General features: G+C 39.3%; 1 protein-coding gene across 6 annotated transcripts in view; it reads right to left on the reverse strand.

Annotated features, from left to right (window-relative positions):
• The window catches only part of LRCH1 (leucine rich repeats and calponin homology domain containing 1), a 181,566-nt gene that overhangs the window by 29,650 nt on the left and 131,631 nt on the right, over positions 1-20,285 (reverse strand). For 5 of the 6 annotated variants that reach the window (XM_006743250.3, XM_006743251.3, XM_081814942.1 and 2 more), the window contains 6 exons: positions 20,120-20,187; positions 17,561-17,647; positions 13,227-13,316; positions 13,087-13,123; positions 8,815-8,868; positions 8,009-8,081 (listed from right to left, as the gene is read on the reverse strand). In XM_006743250.3, the coding sequence (XP_006743313.2) occupies positions 8,009-8,081; positions 8,815-8,868; positions 13,087-13,123; positions 13,227-13,316; positions 17,561-17,647; positions 20,120-20,187 (409 nt within the window). Of the gene's footprint in view, positions 1-5,137; positions 5,243-8,008; positions 8,082-8,814; positions 8,869-13,086; positions 13,124-13,226; positions 13,317-17,560; positions 17,648-20,119; positions 20,188-20,285 lie in introns of all 6 variants that reach the window. The other variant, XM_006743249.3, reaches the window with a different exon arrangement.

Genomic DNA, 20,285 nt, shown 5'->3' on the forward strand with positions numbered 1-20,285 from the left:
TTTCGAAGCCAACGGTGTTGTGCTGCAGGACTAATCAAAACGATCAAGAGGGGGGCGCCTGGGTGGCTCAGTCAAGCGTCTGCCTTCGGCTCAGGTCATGATCCTGGAGTCCTGGGATCGAGTCCCGCATCAGGCTCCCCGCTCAGCAGGGAGTCTGCTTCTCCCTCTGACCTTCCTCCCTCTCATGCTCTCTGTCTCTCATTCTCTCTGTCTCAAATAAATAAATAAAATCTTTAAAAAAAAAAAAAAGAAGGAGAAGAGAGCAGAGGAAGTGTGTGGAGGACTGGGTGTGTGTGTGTGTGTGTGTGTGTGTGTGTGGAGGAACAGACAAAAAAGTGGGTGATTTAAGGGTGATTAAAGATGCAGGAAAAATTAGTCATGCTTAATTGTTTAATTACTATGTATCTAATAAATAACATTCAAAGAATGGAAAAGATGATTTGCTCCTGTTTGTAATTTATTTAGCAGAAGAGACAAATCTCTAAGCAAAGCCCCTGCAAGGAATGATGAATATGTTTGTGCAGAATGTCAAATTCATCTTTTTAGGTACAGGTCAAATTCCACTGATTTTTCCATTATCTCTGCTACTTCTTTCACTTTTCTCCTCATCCTCATCCCCAACCTGGGAGTGATCTATCAACATACAGAATTCTTTATCTGTGTCTCTCTCATGGTACTCATCACTTTCTCTCTTGCAGTCTACATCTGTTCCTCTCCATTATGACTCTGTAAGAGTTTATGTCTGTTTCCAATTTGTATGTCTCCTCCTGCCCCATAAAGCTGTTTGATGGATGAAAAAAATGAAACAAGTGTTTCAAAAATTCCCTCATTCAAAGATCAGTCTATTTGGAGAGTATCTTTGTAGAGATTATCCTACCCTGATAATCAGTCACCTCAGTTTTTCCTGTCATGAAAAATCTACTGAAGCTTGGTTTCCAGGTCTGAATTCATTTGACTCTGAAGTAAAAGTTCTATAGAAGCAGATATCTTGTTTGTCTTTTGCAGAGTCATATCCATAATAACAAACCTCATGCCCAGCACAAAGTAGACAACAGACATTTAAGAATGTGCACAAGAAACCATTTCTCTATTTGTTTAAGAATATCTTTTTTTTTTTTTTAAGATTTTATTTATTTATTTGACAGAGACAGAGACAGCGAGAGCAGGAACACAAGCAGGGGGAGTGGGAGAGGGAGAAGCAGGCTTCCTGCTGAGCCGGGAGCCCGATGTGGGACTCGATCCCAGGACCCTGGGAACATGACCTGAGCCGAAGGCAGTCGCTTAACCAACTGAGCCACCCAGGCGCCCCAAGAATATCTTTTTAAAAAAAAAGATTTATTTATATATTTGAGAGAGAGAGCGTGGGGGGAGGGGCAGAGGGAAAGGGAGAGAAATCCTCAAGCAGACTCCTCGCTGAGCGTGGAGCCCAACACAGGGCTCAATTCCAGGACCCTGAGATCATGACCTGAGCTGAAATCACCCCAAGAATATCTTTTAGTTAAATCAAGAAATCCCACTGCTCTAAAAATTGCCTGAAATGCTTATTTAATTATTAGGTGAAATGCACTCCTGGTATAAAATTTATCAGTCTATATTATTAACCTTTATTACCTAAATTTAACTCAGTGAGAGATTTCTTCTCCATGGACGTATGGGGTTTTGAAATTTAGCTCTCAGTTTCTCCTTGGAAGTTAAGAACCTGGACTGGGTGTGATATTTAAGATATACAAATTCAAGGGCAGCAAAATAAAATGGCTTTGAAAAAAATACCAGGGGCTTTAGATCCTGGCTAATGTGAATTAGAAATCTGATTAATGCATTCATTTATTCCCTTCTGGTGCCCCAAAATGAATTAGATACATTCTCTCTCTGCCCTCAAAATGCTCATATTTCCTCTCTATAATTTTGGGCAATTTATTCTAACCTAGTGACTTTGACCTACTTGAATATAATATAAAAATCAGTAAAAAAGTAATCAATGTGTAGAGTCCATGTGACACCAAATAAATTAGCACCTCTGAATGTGGAGCTAGGCAGCTACAGTCTTAAAAACACTCAAATGATTCTAATATAGAGCTAGGGCTCAGAATTGCTGAAATGCCTCTCATGGCCTATGTCCTCATTTTTGTATGGGGAAAATAATACATAGAAGTGCAAGATTATTGCAAAACTTAGAAAACGTCTGTAAATTGGCCTAAGATGGATGGATATGTCCATTCATTCACTCTCTAGTGATAATTCAATGGCCAATTTTAAATAAGTATAAATTAGCACCCACGAACTAACTGCAAATGAAAAGGGACAATGATTCAAAAGAAGATAGGAACAACAAAAAAGGGGGAGAAAAAGAAGACAGGAACAGTTTTCACTTCAAAGTGAAGGGGAAAGGCAGGAAAGAGGCAGAGTAGTAATAGGGCACAAGAGCAAAAGAAAGAGAAGAAATTGTTCCTAAGTTAAGAACCAGATGAAGTGAAGCTGCTCCACCCAGCGCCAGGAGTGACCCACAGCCCTGCACACACCCTCCCCATCCTCTCCATCCTCCTCATCCTCCCCATCCTCATCCTCATCCTCCCATCCTCCTCATCCTCCCATCCTCCACATCCTCCACATCCTCCCCATCCGTCTCAAGGGGCAGAACTCCGGTGACTGCGGGAATGCAAACTTCCAAGGACCTTCTAGCCACTTTGCCATTTTTTATTACTTTGAAGAAAAAGTTTTAGAAAAAGATGGGGAATTCAAAATGAGACATATTTGAGAAGAAATACTGAAAAGAATTTAATTAAAGGGGAATTTTAGTATAAAGCAAGACAGTGAACAAGGTCTAAAAATGCCAACTTTACCCAAAACTAAAAAAAATATAAATGAAAGACAAACTGCATTACACACCGGGTTGAGTTGGGGATAAGATGCCGTTTCTTTACAAAGGTTGAGACAGGTACAGATAATGGAGACCAGGAATAGGGGGAAACAAAACTGATGTGCTAATCAGCTTGGAAATGCCAAGAATGGCCACTGGACAGGATCTCCTACTTAAGAGGAATGAGTAAGAACAACATAAAATCGAGGCTGTATTTCTCTTGCAAGATTAATTTGTACGCTTGTGAATACGTATAGTGCAGCTTCATTAATTTAAAAAATGCTTTGGAAAATATATCGAAATCACAAGGCCAAGTGTAGCACAAAGAGAATGAAGAAGCATGTGAAAAGTCAGATCTGGGAACCTGCACAAATATTTATTTGTAAAAACAATTTCTGCATAGAAAATTTTCTGTTGCCCACAACACCTTCTAGACAAACTGCAAATAGGGATGAACGACAACCACCCATTACCTGATGTGACTGATGGAACCACATCAATATTGAGAGTAATTCTTTTATTATGACTGTGGTACAGCTTGATAGCTACACATGAATCTCTGGAATTTGCACTCGTACAAAAAAATACCAAGTAAAGAGTGCAAGGTTATTTTATTTTCAGAGAGATTTCTACAATTATTAATTTCTATGGATATCTTAGGATTTTTAATAAAAAGAAGGCAGTCTGGCTTATGGCTTGCACTGAGAGTCCTCAATAAACAGCTGCCGAGTGAGTATGGAGATGGTGCAGGGCTAGGACCCTGGGTGGCCTCACCTCCATCACGACATAACGGTGTGACCTCACCTTTCTGGTTTTAGCTGGCGCATCTATACAGATAGAAATTCTGCTACATAACATGACTAGATCTTGCCCAGCTTAAACAAACAAACAAACAAAAAAAAGTCCTTTGGTTTCAGATATCACTCCTAGGGAAATACCAAATCACACATAAATCTTTCATTTTAGGCTTGATTTCCTTTAAACAACAGCAGACCCATAAATAGCCATGCTTTCTGAAAAACAAAAATGCCTCTCCTCCTCTTTTTTTATTTTTGAGTAAAGGAACAGTTTCTCAAGAAAGTTTCCACTGAGCCCTCTTCAACTTCCAGATTTTAAAATAGGGATGGTATAAGGAGGGACTTTTGTCTCATTGCTGTTGTTGTTGAAGCATACTTATTTTCAGTTAAAAAAATTTAGAAATCTATGAAATAGTAAAACCCTTTTTACAACTAACCTGCCAAAATATACATGTATCCTTCATAAGGAAACTGGAAAACTTTTTTTATTGAATTTTGACCAGAAATCACAGCAGATGTTTTAAATATATTTTTTCTGTATAACATACTTCAATTAAAAAATAACTATGATCGGAAAATTTATTTTCTTATTGTGCTTGCATTTTGGTTATACCTCATATCTTACTTCTCTTCCCTATAAATCATGCTATTTCATTTAACATTACTTTTGTCACTTTGTATCTTAGAATAAAATGTTTAAAATCTTAACTAACATTAGGCTAAATGGAGATTCTGATCTATGTGGCATGTAGGTCTAGATAACTATTTTTTGTTTTCATCTTTTAGGCTATTTAAGCTATTTAATGGCACAAAACTAAAAGATATTCATAATAATCCAACGAGCTGTCTTCAATTTTTTATTGGCACATTTGATTTTCAGGCCAATTTGAATATCATATAGGTGAACAGACACTCGAAAAGGCAGAAGGTATCAAAAGTTAAAATGTGCAAATAACAAAAAAAAAAAGAAGGCAAGTGATTTCTCTTCATTTTTAGAAATTTCTCAATGTTAACATTATTTTTAGTGCACCACTCAGCGATCAGCCATGGTATTAATTACCTTAAAAATCTCATACGGTTAAGCATAGATAATAAAAGATCAAACTGTATAGGCACTTTGGTGCAGATGCAGGAGCAAGCAGAGACACTCCAAATGTGCAACCCCCAATTTTTGTAAACAAGCAAACAAAAAACAAAACAACAACAACAACAAAAAAAACCCAAGCGGAAAAGGTAGAGAAAGAAATTATTGTAAAGTCCTCCCGAAATTCAGAACTTTCAAGTTAATTAAATGTAGTTCGACAAACTGCTAGAGAACAATCCCCATGCACTTTCTGGACTTTGTTTTCCAGCTTTTCTCATTGGTGCTTAGAGCAGGCATGCAGGTGCATATACTCTATCCTCAGCTGCACAGAAATGAACGATCAGTATATTCATTGGCTTATTAATGAGCACATTGAAGAACAGGTACAAGGCCACCTACCATTGTCACTGTCTCCTTCAGATGGAACACTGTAGCTAGAGCTGTCCCATGTTTGTGCCTGTGTAAGTTTGTTGAAGGAGATAGGAGGAAGAGTGAGGGCTGGGTCTGCAGGAGAGCAAGAGAGCCGGTCCGCGTACAGTTGGACAAGGACCAGGAAAAACCAAAGGGGCAGCAGCATTTCACAAATGGCATAAGGTTTGTATGGAAATGAAGCGAATTTCATATTATGGGATTTAAATTCAAATGTACAATATAGGAGAAGAATGAAAGATGGCGCATGAAATAAAAAGAATGATAAAAACCGAGTGTTAGTACTTATCAATCATATACTTTGCATGCAGTTAATATCGTTAATCTTAACAGTTCTGCAAGCCCACAGACTCAGAGTCCTAATGAATCATGTCAGCAGAAAGGAAGAGTACCCACAGATAACATAGATACAAAGCAGAAGACCTACCAGACACCTTTTCAAAAACCTTCTAAATAACTAACAATCGTAGCAAATACAATTCACACAAAAAATTTGGTTACACAGACAAAGCTTAACATGTGTAAATATATCTATTATTTAGAAATGAGACTATTACAGAATCAGTGTTTACCATGTGTCAATTTTTCTCCAAGGCAATGTAAAATTTCTCTTTAAAGGCTACTGGCATGCTTTATTGATAGGCCAACTCTCTGCTCAACCCTGGACACACACACCCCTCAATACTGTCTTGGTACTGATCAGCAGAAAAACATTTTTTGACACTAGCAGAGTCTCTTTAACAACAAACCTCATTCACCAATAGAAGTCAATCAATTTCAAGCACTTCTGAGTTAGGAATGAATATTTGAGTATATACAGTTGTCTCTCTTTGGAGGAAAACACAGAAGAGAAAAAAAATTTCTTTTGAAGAAAACTATCAGCCTACTTAAGAATCTAAGTTCCTATTCCAACTTGCTGATTTGAGCAGTCTATTTTTATTTATAACACAGAAATCACATAAATCCATATCCTTAACTTTAAAAGAAAAGTTAATTGGCTTTCAAAAGTTCCAAAGCTACTCAATCAAATAGAACCTCTTTTTAAATCATATCATCTTCAATTAAGATTGCTATATACATTATTTTTTAGAAAATGTGAAAAATACATACTGTAATATGTTTAAATTACTAAATAAAATGAAAAAATCCCTAATATATAATACAGTTTTATAAAATTCCAACATGCCACTTGATGTTCCTGAAGATAAATCAGCATTATTTACAGCAACCAAACTCCACAAAGCTTTCAACGGCTAGAACAATTTCCACGGTCAGCATTATAGAAAGGTTGGAAGCTTGGAGAGGAAATTATCTTTGTTTTCTGCTATTCAAAATAAATACCCCATTTCTTTTTCCACCACTACAGTGAATTTTAAATGGTTGAATAGTACAATAGTGATAAGTCGAGTTTGGACTCCATAAAAGAGAGAAAAAAAAATCATTGAGACAATTTTACAACTAAATTGTAAAGATGCACATTCAAAAGAATATTGGTCTTTGGGGATTCATTCAACTTTTGATTGCTCAATTATGAAATATATTTAAAATTCCTTAAAACTACCTGTAAGGATTAGAAGCAAGTCTGTAGCCCAATCTGAGGTCCTGAATGCATAGAGATAACTCTCCTGGAAGGCCGTCACTGAAGGCATGGAGGAGAGGTGCCCACCTGATCATGTCTCCCAGTACACACCTGAGACCCCAGGGAAATGGAAGCCCAGCCCAGATCTGACTGCATACGCTCACTGCCATAAATGAGGAGGCCAGTCATTTGAGCCTTATTTCATGCACAATTTGGCTTTCCATAACACACCTACTACTAACCTTTGCCATGCCCCAGCATTTTCTCAAATAGCTTTGCCTTATAGCCCATCCAGAATGCCAGGAAACCATTACACCTGGCTACATGTTACCCATCAATCAACTTGTTCCCCAAACGAAAAAGTTTCCTTCATACAGGAATTATATTTGTTTTTTTATGGGTACCTGTTTACAAAATATACACACATATAACTTCTGTTTGCCAAAATGCTTTACTGAAAAACCCAGGAACATCTAAGTTCTTTACTAGCTTTTTACTTAAATGTGTCTGAATCCTTTCTTAGCAGTTACTTAAAAGCATTATAGTCACGACTGTATGCAAAGATCCAAAAGTATTAAAATAAAAAAGGACTAAAAGAAGGTAGATAGTGCTAGAACTTCAGTGGAGAAATCAGAAGAACCGAATTTTTCTATGCATCATCGTCCTTCTTTTTAAAACCAATAGTTATTTTGCACATTGCTGTAATTTACATCTGTGAATACACTAACAATAAATTAAAAGAAAGTAGGTAAAATAAGCAGAAAGGCTCTTTTAAAGAAATGACTCCTGGCCATTCATGTGAGCCTTGAAATGATCACCTTGTTGCAGGAGGAAATGCATAACCTTACACGGGTTAGAAAGCCAACAAAGGATATTTTAGAGGAGTCACCTTGTCAGAGGCTGCTCTTTAGCTCAGCACCTTACTAGGAACCACTGGGGCAAAGCACTAGCTATTTTATCTTCCCTGGGTAAAACACTCTTTAGAATATTTCTTCCCCACTAACATGCCCCATCACCTTTTCTCTTTGCTCGGATTGGAAAGGAGGTACGATATCTACTACTGTTAACATGGACATAACAGGTGATTCACTGAGAACAAGGCTCCAAAGGCTGGCCTCCCCAAGCTGCAGCTCTGAGGCTAGGACTCAATGTTCACCAGAGTGCGTTCACAAGGCTGCTCACGCTAACACATACACATTTAAGAGGCTAAAGGGAAACCACTGAGTGTTTAGAAGTGTCAGGACGCTGAGGTTTTAATTTACCTGATCGAGGCTTGAGGCCAAATGGAGTTGTGCTGTTGGTGGTGGGAGAGATTGCAGGCGAGTTCGCTCTCATCTGCAGTATTGGAAGGAAAGGGTGTTTTTTTTTTTAAAAAAAACAAACAACTAAAGCAGAACTACACATGCTTCTCTATGTTCCAGGATTATAATTACACCACTACCTTTTTGATTTGCTGCGTGTGATGAAGACCTGACTAAAAAAATATGACGGATGCATCTTCGCATTGCAAATGGTTGAAGCGGCATCATCAATAGAATGTTGTCTGAGGGGAGAGCCAGTCAATTTTCATTTGCGCAACAAAAAATATTCTATAATCATGTGACACTGGCAATCTTTTCTGCTCCAGAATAGATGTGTGCATGGGTACACACACTCAGGCACACACTCACACCCCCCTCACAGGGGGCACAGCTGATGAAGAATGTCATGACACAATAAGAGAGGAGAACAGGTCACACTGGACAGAGTCTCATCTATAGGGAAACCACCCACTGCTCCACTGATGGGTAACAGGACATTCGAAATGCTGCCTATTGGAGCCATCACTCTGTCTTCTGTAAAGACGCTGCCATATTTGGTTTTCAAAATACATCTTAAAAAACTAATCTTTCATTATGGATAGGGCCAGATAAGACCACGATAGCTAATGAGAGAGACTCCCCCACAGAATCTGCAATACAATTAACTTATGAATCATGACAGTCTCAGATTATGTATTTCTGTAAAAGGTATTCCAATTCAGCCTTCACAAACTACCTCGTCTTACAGTAATCTTCAGAGAACTTACCTCATTTGGAGAATACTCGCTCCCATTGCTCTGTGATGTGAGATCATTTTGCACCTTAAAGAAAAAAATGCGTGGTATATTCCATTAGACCATAAAATTATTGAGGCAAGAACTGCGTCCTTCTGACTTCCCTCATATCCCTGGCACCTGGGCACTCAATGAATATACACTGAATTAATTAATTAGTGTGTTAAATAGCTAAATAGGTCATACTGACATTTGCTAAAAACATGCAGCCGTACTCACACACACACAAAAAATACATCTAAAATATCACACAAACTAAGAAAAGGGATCTCCCAGGGCAAAGAGCTCAGTCCAAAGTACCTTTAAACATAACCTGCCTTGCTCGATGACCAAGCCACATACAGGCTCCCACTCCTCATTTGAACTACAGGTCTTTAGAAATGGTCCAAGGCAGTATTTCCCAAATACACAGAATCTCACTGGGAGCTTTTATTTTTTTAAGATTTTATTTATTTATTTATTTTAGAGAGAGGGGAGAGAGAGAGAGCTGTGTGTGAGCAGGGGGAGGGGCAGAGGGGGTGGGAGGGAGAGAATCTTGAGCAGACTCCAAGCTGAGCACAGAGCCCGATGGGGGTGGGGCTCGATCTCAGGACCCTAAGATCATGACCTGAGCTGAAATGAAGAGTTGATGGCTTACCCGACTGAGCCACCCAGGTGCCCCTCATTGGGAGCTTTTAATAAATATACATGCCTACACTCCAAATTACCCGAGACAATCTTGTTATCAATTCGACGCCAGTTTGCTTGGGCAACCAATGAGGAAACTCTAGATTATTTTACTCAGATCAGCCTTCTTTATATGGTCATCAAGGAACCCACTGATTACCCTAAAAAAAAAACCTGGTGATAGCTAACATAAACATCTTCATTTATAGTACACCAAATTTGTATAAATTTAAGATGGCTATTCCTATTCCTATTGTTGAGGAGTGCTATTTAAAAAATACTCCAAACTTCAACACATCCAAAGGAAAAACATATTTTTAGAATAAAATGTCTTTAATTTCCCTACTCAATTAAATGGCTTTGTTAGAAATACTAACAAGTACCTGCAGGTTTGAGTCTCTCTATGAGCTATTCCTTCCTCCAACACTGTCCCCAATTTGATATTATTTATGAAGGAGACTATAATTTGCAATTCTTCCTGAATAGATGCCAGTGCTACCCAAACTTGATACCATCATCTCAACTATGTTTAAAGTCAGACAATGTGATGTAAAAACCCCTTGGCAATCTCGGCCCTACCTGTTGAACTGGGTAGGGCCACAGTTCACACCCCTCCTCGGTGTTCTGCCTGGCTCACACACTGTGCTGATTCCGCCAGGGCTGCGTGCTGGGACCCATCCAAATCCAAACAACCCCCAAAATCTACGTTTACTTCCCTCTCTCTTTAAACTCTACCTCTTCCCCAGTCTCCCAGAGCACCTAAAATACTCAGAATTACAGACCATCTCAAATTCTTTAAATTTTTTCAATATCCAAGTCTTCTTCCCTCCACATTTTTTTTTAAACATTTATTTATTCATTTGAGAGAGCGAGAATGAGAGAGAGAGAGAGTACACGAGAGGGGGGAGGGTCAGAGGGAGAAGCAGGCTCCTCGCTGAGCAGGGAGCCCAATGCGGGACTCGATCCAGGGACTCCAGGATCACGACCTGAGCCGAAGGCAGTCACCCAACCAACCAAGCCACCCAGGCGCCCCTTCCCTCCACATTTTTTAAAACCTCTTAAAAGGAGGACAACTTCATATCCTTAATAGCCCAATCCTTGACACCCAAAACAAAACCAAATCCAGCGTAAGTACTCCACAAACACTGGCTAATTGATTCAAGACTTATGCTAAGGTTATTGCTTTCCTCCAGAATGAGATAGAAAATATAAAAATAACCAAATCATAAATGAGGACCACATTTAAATTCTGCATAATCATTAGCACTGGCCTAGCTAATCCACTACTTTCTCTTCCTCCTCCCTGTGCCTTCCAGAGCCCACTATCGGATCCCTCCTTTTCAAAATCATTGAGATGTGCCTGTCATGGACAGATGAATGCCCTAGAGAAGGAAGACAATGAGTAAGAATTTCTTACACCAAATAGGAGTCCTCATTCAACCAAAAAGAAAAAACTAACTTATATTAATACAAAACGTTATAAATCAGAGATGGGAGTGGAGGTATCTTTTTTTAGAGGACTTGTGTCTTAAACTGGTACTCCTGAATCATGCACCCAGGTGGACATCTGTTTTACTAGCATCAAAAGTGCATCTGCAGCAGGACCCTAACCAGTTATAAAGTACCTCTTCACTGACTGCTTATCAGTTGCAATGGAAAAACAGAACAATAAATTACACAGTGGACAAATCAAGTTACACAACAAATGGGCAATCAAATTAACATCACCAATCAGGCCCATCTAGACACGGGTGATATCCTGAGATGGACATAATACCACCTGTGCAGTGTTCTGATCAAGCACACAGAATCCAAATCTAATCATGAGGAAATATGAGGGACTTTTGTCTCACAAAATAAGGGGCACACCATTAAAAAAGAGGAGAGCTACGTTCTTCAAAATTTCAAGGTTGTAAAAACCAAAGAAAGGTTACAGAAATGTTCCAGAGTAAGGGAAACTCCAAACACCTCCTCCTAACTAGATACACTCCCTGCCAGTGTTCCTACATGGGAGTAGAAAAAAAAAAAAATCTGAAGAACATCATTAGATCAACTGAACAGTTTGGAATATGAATAGTAGATGAGATTAAAACAGTTTATCAATGTAAATTTCTGAATTTGATAACCGAAATGTAGTTATGTGAAGTAAAACCTCTATTCTTAGAACACATACAGTGAAATATTTAGGGGAAAAAGGACTGTGATATATGGAACCCTCAAATGCTTCAGAAAAAGAACCGTGTGTGGAGAAAGAGAGAAAGAGAAGAAACAATATGACAAATGTGGTAAAACAATAATAGGTCACTCTGGTAAAAGGACGCAATTTTTGTAACCTTTTGTAGAATCTTGTAATTTTCCCCCACATTTTTATGAATTTAAAATTATTTCCAAATAAGCTTAAAAAAAAAAGTGGGTCAACTATAATCAATCAATAATAAAATAGTGGGCCTGCACAGAATCACAAGGAGCCTGTCTCAAAGGAGAGCCTGAGGGAATGGGCCGGGGGCAGCCTTCACACAAAAGGCTTCCTGATGTTCCAGGACTGGGTAATTCAGTAATGCCTCCACCAGGGAAGACACGGTGCAGTAATTTTGTCTGAGGACCCCACCAATAATGATAATAGAATGGTAAAGTGAGAGTCATAGCTAACGTCTAGGTATCCTGGGTTGTGAGACTGGTCCCAATTTACAGAAAATGAAGGTGAAGTTTAGAGAGGTTGCCCATAGTTAGCAAGTCTTTGAGGTGGGATTAAAACTCAACATAATTCTAAGTCAATGGCGCTCAACAAGGAAACCAGAGTGGTCTTATTTAACAGAGACTTAGCCAGTTAAGAGTGTAAAACTGCTTCACTACACTTCACATGCTCAAACACCTCACGGACATAAATTGGTGTGTCCCGAAGTTAGCCACCCAAACCCACTCACTACGGTGGGATGAATTAGGGTGTCACCCAGATGTCACTCCCAAGTCACCAGCTCAAACCTATTTTTAGGACTGTTTCTCTGGGACCTTCTAGGCTCATCTCTAGTTTTACATCAAAACTGCTTTCGACAGCCACCCAATTTCCACCCAGCATAACTCCACCCTTACTCTGTCCCCACATAACCCCACCAGGTCTCTCTGCTAAAGTTCTCCTAATCCTCCCAGGCACTTCCCAAATCATTTGTTCTTGCCTCTCAAGTCTTTTCTAGTTTTTTTTCCACCTGGCCACTCCCTAGGCTTTGTTCTTGGCTCTAAAATCTACACTGAGTGGTCCTACCTCTTTCTGATGCAGCAGGTTCCCTCGCTATCTTAGTTACTACTGCCTGGCTCAGCAGAACTATCTGACCCCCCAAATTCAGAGAATTTAATGGGAAGAGCCAACTCTCATCTTTAATGGAAGATGAAGTAAAATAGATATGCAGGAAAACTAAGTAAGGTAAAAGTATAAAAAATGTGAAAAACAGACCGTGAACAAAACTGAATACTAGTCTACTAATGAATGTTCTACCCTACGATCAATCTTTTATAGACTATGGTAGCCACTATTCCGTGGTAGAATACCGCACAGAGCTCTGGTTAATCCAAGAGCGGCCTTACCTCACACACCGGAGAGGTCTCCAGCTGTATTTGACCACTGTAGGAATAAAGAAAAGAAAAGGACATAAAGTGGAATTTAAAGCATACATATTTCAATGTAGAAAGAGAAAATATATTCAGTTACAAGAAGGTCAACATACTTTAGTGCAGAATCTTGTAAGTCTAAGGCTTCTGCTGATTCCACAGGATAAAAGTTCACAACATTTCTCTCTGTAATATCAGTGTTTAATCTAAAGAGGAGGGGAAAGAAGATGTTAGCAAATTTATTAAACTTTTTATATGTTCTATGACTTTAATAAATCCAATGCTTTGGGTCATATTTAGTTTATAATTTTAATATATTAAAAAGTTATGTTTATCATTTGGTTAAGTAATAAAAAATTTACGGTAGAAATTTCAAATCACATGATATTTTCCCACTCTGTGCCAAATTTTATATAATTTTAATTTAATTTTCTATCTGCTATTGGTATTGAAATCCAACTTACTTGCAATATAACAGTAATTTCTGCTAAAGTCATAATATTCATAGATAGCACACACTAAATCCTATTCTAGAACTTGATTGATTTATAGAAGCAAATAAAATTGCTAAGAGTACTATATTATTTTATATGTACCAAGGGCATTTTGCTTTAATAGGAAGATATCTCTGATATACATGAATATTCTCACTTTAAAAATTAAAATTCATAAGCAATTTGATGTGCAATTTTATTTGTGAAATTGTCTTACAGATATTTTCTGAATTTCTGGCAATTTCAAGAGTTGAGTTCTCTTTAAGATCTGTAAAACCAGGAATTGCTGTAAGTCATATAAAAGTTACAAGGCTATCTTCAAAGGTAGGGATGAGTCACATTATATGTGCTTATTGAAAATGCTATCAAACCAATAATCAGAAATACTTAAGAAAAGAAACCAAGATAAAGGCAAAATACGGTACCAATATTCAGCTAGCTTTTCTGATGTTAAGGTTGTATGCAAGGTAAACCTCTAAAACTTAATCCTATAATCAGTGGCTTAACTCAAACAACAAAAAGTTTGGATCTATGAAATATGAGATAAAGGAAAAACCCTGTATGTATGTAAAGTTTTTATTATTAATATTCAGTCCCAAGCAGCTAGAAATAAGTGACCCCCTGAAGTGCCCTCTCTTTTTAGAAACACACACAGGACTCTTTTTATATTACTATTATACTGATTCACAGAATATTATATATTAGAACTGTCCTTTTGTGATAATTATTTCAGGATGAACAACAAAGACCTAAAGCAGCCAAAGGTCTTGTGGATAATTTAAAGGGTGGAAATGAAATCCATATAAAGTTTTACAACATAATGCATTTTAAAATAGCACTCCATAAAGATGTAAATCAATTAGCTCTTGGAAAGTTACTCAGGGCTGTGTTCTTCCACAACTCAGGCACACACCCATCATTCTGACTTGCTCAACATTCTTGGCAACTCATTGCCTCAAACATTTCCAAGCTACAGAGGATTGAATCCTGAGGTTCCCAGTTCATCCCACTTCTCATGAAGGAAGGCAAAACAAAGAAAGGCTCAGGGCTGGGAACCCTCCTCCAGGTCAGTAGGATTTGTGCTACCGGGCTCCAATCCCACATTCCCAAGCCACTTTTATTGGTGGACAAAGTAGGCTGTTGTTTTTCACTTCGGGGTTCACGTATTAATCAATCTCGAATTTGTAAGAAAAGTGTATTGGAGGAGTGATACAAAATGTAAAAGGTGGAAGTATTAAAACAGTATGAAGTTTGAGCCCAACTGGGACTGTCTCTCTGTCACATCATGTCTTCAAGGCTCGTTCCTGGACTCACGCTCCCTTCCCATCGATACGTTTGGCCTTGGAAACCTCATCCTCCTTAGATAGCTCTGTTACTGCAGCACAGTGTGAAAATGACTTTCAAACCTAAGTCTCGAAGCCCCAGAACTGAACACCTAGCCGCAGAGTGGACGTTGCCACCTTGGATTTTACTCAGTGTGTCCTATGCTGACCCCAACGTCCTCCCTTCAAACCTGCTGTCCCTCTGGGTTCCCCATCTCCGATAATGAGAAGGGGCTCAGATCTAAACACTGTTCCTTCCCACTGTTCTCACCACCCACTTCAAATGATCACCCAAAGAACTACAACGGTACCTACCACTGCGTATCTCTAATTTATATAATCTAAAGAAAAATATGAACTTAGAAATACCTACGGAAGAACATCCATTGTAATATATTTCCTTCCAGTTTTAATTTTTTCTAGGTTTCTGACACGATTGAGACCTAATTCTGTCTGTATAATTGGGATCAAACCTTTGTATTTTATATACTTTTTAAAGTGAACATTATAAAATGAGCATTCTAAAATATATTGGAAACTTTAAAAAAAAACCATTGTATCAGACCCATTATTATAGTCCATCTTATTAATACTTATATTTAAGTATCTCCAAACTACTGGATTATTTCCCTTTTCCCAAATATTTGCTATAAAACACCTTCCCCATCACAATCTTTGTTCTTATCTCTTTGTCCCTCAGGATAAATTTTTAGAATTTATTTGAAAAGTTTATATATTTCACAGGCTATAGCCACATACTACTAGGATGTCTTCTAGAATGGTTTTGCCAATTTACTTTCCTACTAACAGTTTAGATATTATTTCAAAACCTCACCATCCTAAAAAGTAAATATTTGGATCTCATCTTACAGATGAGGAAACTGGCGTGCAGAATAGTTCTATCTTACCCAGATCAACGGTGTTGGCGCTGAGTTCAGAACCAGCAGCCGGCGGATCCCAAGTCTGTTCTTCTCACCGGACAGGCTGCTTCCCCATTCTTTATAATTTCACACAAATGCACACAATACACACACACTCTCTCTTGTCCCTGCTTCTTCTCACTGACTCCCCTGGTTTAGGATGTGAAACTCAGCCCTTGAAGGAATACACCTTGATTAGGCATTCACTAATAAGCCAAGCTCTGAGCCAAACATGAGGGAGAATTGGCAACATAAATAATCCTATTTTTAAGCCACCACTACCTCCCCCTCTACATACAGAATAAAGTCTGGGCTCCTCAACACAGCATTCGAAGGCATCCTCAGCACCACCCCGCTACCCCTCTGCGGGGTCTCAGTCCCGGCTATGCATTAGAAGCGCTGGCAGTACTTTTGAAAAGTGGAAATGGCCAGCCCCCAGCCTCACAGGTGGAGTCGGGGTACCTGTGTTTCGAACGTTCCACAGCGAAGGGAGAGATCATCTCTGCCTGAACCGTGCCAAGCCCGCTCCACTCCCTGTGACTCCCTGCCTTTGCCTAAGCCTTTAATTCAATCCAGAACTTGCTTTCTCCTTGAAAGGGCCAGTTATTAAAGGCCCAGATGAACGATCCGAGGCTTCACAGGCGCCAGCCCAACCACCTCCCTGTTTCCATCTGTGGCCAGGCATTTACTTAAAACACTTAAATCCATTCCACTTACAAATATCTACTCAAGGCAATCTCTACCACAGTTTAAGTTCTTAGAAGGCAAGGGCTGTGTCTTGTTCATCTTCATATCCCCCCGAGGTGCACTCGGTAGATCTTCCCACGCTCTAAGCACTCAATTAATGTCTGCAGAACCGAAATGCTTTTCAAATCAATTGCTGAAGATTTCCAACCAAACTGACCCGTCACTCTTCTTTTAGGGCCAGCCGACGTTGGCGGTGACCCATCCACTGGCACTCTGGGACGCACTAACCACCATTGTCATAAATTCCCAAAATGTGGTGTGGTTTCCATGTTCACCATATTACAAGACCACATCATCTTCATATTTAAATCTCCAGGACCCCTAAACAGTTTACCAGGAATAAGCTTGGGGTATATTTCTCTAGTGCTAAAGTAGTTAGGACCTGACACTGGGTATACTGTTTTACTGAAAAACATTTTGTCCATGGGAATTCCATTATCCTTTGCAAAGAAACCAAAAAATAGATCTCCTGCATATAGTGCCTATTATTGACAATGACCACTTCAATTAAAAAAATTATCTTGTGACCCAAATCTTTAGAAACATATTATTTAGTTAACATATATTTAGCTTCTCAGAAACAAATATGATCGTATCGCATAAAACAAATCTTTCTTTTTTGGAAAATATCCCCGATATTTCTCTAAGTCAGGAGTTAAATCTTAAGCAATATCAAATCTGTACTTCTATCATATTTCTGTTTTCTAAGAATTATACCAAAAATCCCCATATGAATGTCATGAAGGGTAAGTAAATTTCATTAAGGAGTAGCAAAAGGAGGAAATGATCTCAATCTCTCCAGAACTGTGACTCTTACTTATGGCTCTTGTGAGAAATTCTCTTTTTTTGGTGGCTAGACTGAACCCAAGCGGTGCGTACAAATATTTTTAAAGGTGAGATAACATACTCAATAAATTAGTACACATTATTCACACATGAACCCTGGGCCAAGGAAAGACACGCATACCTGTTGGGATCTTGCAGCAAATCTACTGCTTCTCTCAGTTGTTCAATCATCACTATATCCATGTCCTGGTCTTTGGATGAACTTATTCTGTAGCATGAACCGGGCATAAGAATGAAAATGATTACTGGAACGTGGATATTATCCAGATTCTTAAGAGCAAACGTATAAAAATCCATCTAATATATAAAAATGATTTTGACAAGCTCAACATGATAATGAACAGGTGTCAGTTCCCTGCGGAGTGGATTGCCAGAGGGCAGCTGAGGTGGGGCTACTGGGGGGGGAAGCCCAGCTCTGCTATAAAATAGCAGCTCACACAAAGTCTCGATGCCCACGGGTTTGCATCTGCTCCTCTATAAAATCAAGGCAACGGACGGGCTGGGTGGTTCTCACACTGTGCTTTCATGAGCCCGGGGGCGGGGTGGGGGTGGGGGTTGCACAGGGGTGCCCAGCTGCAGCAGGTCTGCACGACTTCTGGCTCTTCCCGCTCCAGAGCAACCAATGTGGCTCGGTTTTATTGCTTTCATACAATATGGGACTTCACTGGGGGATAGCGGTTCTCAGTGCAGGTTCTTTATGCAGCAAAATCATCTGTGGCTCTTAAAATAAAAAATGCCAAGCCAGATACTGGGGCTTGGGCTTTTTATTAAGCTCTACAGGCAAGGTTGAGAACAACAGGTATAAGATTATGAATGGGGTTTCCAAAGCTTTATAGACAGATGGCCCTTGAACGACACAGGCTCAAATTGCATGGGTCCACTTATACACAGGTTTTTTTTGTTTTTTTGTTTTTTTCAATAAATATATTGGAAAATTTTTTAGAGATTTGTAACAATTTGAAAAAATTCACAGATGAACTGCATAGCCTAGAAGTACTGAAAAAGTCAGGGGAAAATCAGTTATTATTATAAGAATATAGTATATAATACACATACAAAATATGTTAATTGACTGTTTATGTTATTGGTAAGTCTTCTGGTCAACAGTAGGTTATTAGTAGTTAAGTTTGGGGGGATTGAAAATTATAGGCAGATTTCTGACTGCGCCCAACCCCTGCATTGTTCAAGGGTCAGCTATAGTTTAAAAAAACACTCTCCCTGGGCGCCTGGGTGACTCAGATGGTTAAGCGTCTGCCTTCGGCTCAGGTCATGATCTCAGGGTCCTGGGATTGAGTCCCGCATCGGGCTCCCTGCTCCTTGGGAGCCTGCTTCTCCCTCTGCCTCTCTCTCTCTGTCTCTAATGAATAAATAAATAAAATCTTTAAAAAAAAAAAAACAACACTCTCCCTATAAAATCTCTTTCCCCATAATTCTATGATTCTGTAATCAAACTAGTCCTCCTTGACATTACAGAAATATATTCAGTGAATAGCTGATAATACTGGACAGTGATTTGAAAGGAACTTAGCAATGTTTTTAAAGGTCAGAAAAGATCTGATCATGGTTACTCCTTTCCACTACAGAATATGAGCCAATGTGTTTCTCTAAATGGAGAAACTTTTTTTTTATATATATATTTATTTATTCATTAGAGACAGAGAGAGAGAGAGAGAGGGAGAGGGAGAAGCAGGCTCCCAAGGAGCAGGGAGCCCGATGCGGGACTCAATCCCAGGACCCTGAGATCATGACCTGAGCCAAAGGCAGACACTTAACTATCTGAGCCACCCAGGCGCCCATAAGTGGAGAAACTTTTTAACAATATAGTAAATCCTCACTCAGGGGAAATCCCTCCCAAGGTATGAAGGAAGATCCAGGCCTACATGACAGATCATGGAAAACAAAATCCTGGGAACCAAAAATCTACTGTATGCCACATGGTTCAAGCTCAATTCCCCTGGAAATCATTCATCATCTGATGGATGACTCATGCCCTCCCCTGTAAAGCTGGCCAAGGAAATCCTCAGATGCAATCGAGTTGAAGGGCTATCTCTATCTGATGTGAGATTCCTTGGGTTCAATCCCAGCCCTCTGGGACCTTAGGACAATCTCTCTGTGCCTCAGTTTTGTCCCATGTGAAACAAGGGATAACAATAGAACTTATCTCATAGGATTGTTGTAAAGATGACATGAGTTACTCCCTGTGAAGTATTTAGGACAGTGCCTAGCACATGGCATTTAATAAATGTTATCTATTACAACTGTTAGACATGGGACCAAGACGTGAGAGGCATATGGTTTTCTCAGATCTTGAACCTGAAGACAGTTCAAGGTAAAGCGTGACTGGGACTATATATTGCTCTGGGTCCAGGTGTTGCTTTCTTCAGACAAATGGAAGTAAGCTAGAATCTCCAGTGTAGGAATTTTATCTAATTTCCTGAATCACATTCTATTCACAGCCTCCAGTCAGATAAAACTCTAGGCCAAGGAAGAGGTCTGACCTTGTACTGTGACAATAAGCATCTGACAGAGAAAAACTTGCAACTTATTGATATAACATTGGGCGAGACTATCAGCTTGCCCAAAGAAAAGCAGACCAAAATTCTATCATGACAGCGCTGCCTTCTGCTTGAACCATGAACTTTACAGGATGGTGGCTCATAACCAGGCCCTGGGTACTCACATTCCCTCAGGTTGCCAGTGCGTGTCCTCTTCTATCCGTAACAGTTCTTCACAGTCCTCAGCCCTATCCTGTGGACAGAACACACGGGTCTTCTGAGAGCCACTGGCTATCAACAGTCCACAGTCAAACCCTGCCCTTAGGCCACGTTCACACTAGCATTACTCTC

The sequence above is a fragment of the Leptonychotes weddellii genome, chromosome 3 (genome assembly GCF_054177405.1).
Source record: "Leptonychotes weddellii isolate Sample4059 chromosome 3, ASM5417740v2, whole genome shotgun sequence".
NCBI classification, from domain to species: domain Eukaryota; kingdom Metazoa; phylum Chordata; class Mammalia; order Carnivora; family Phocidae; genus Leptonychotes; species Leptonychotes weddellii.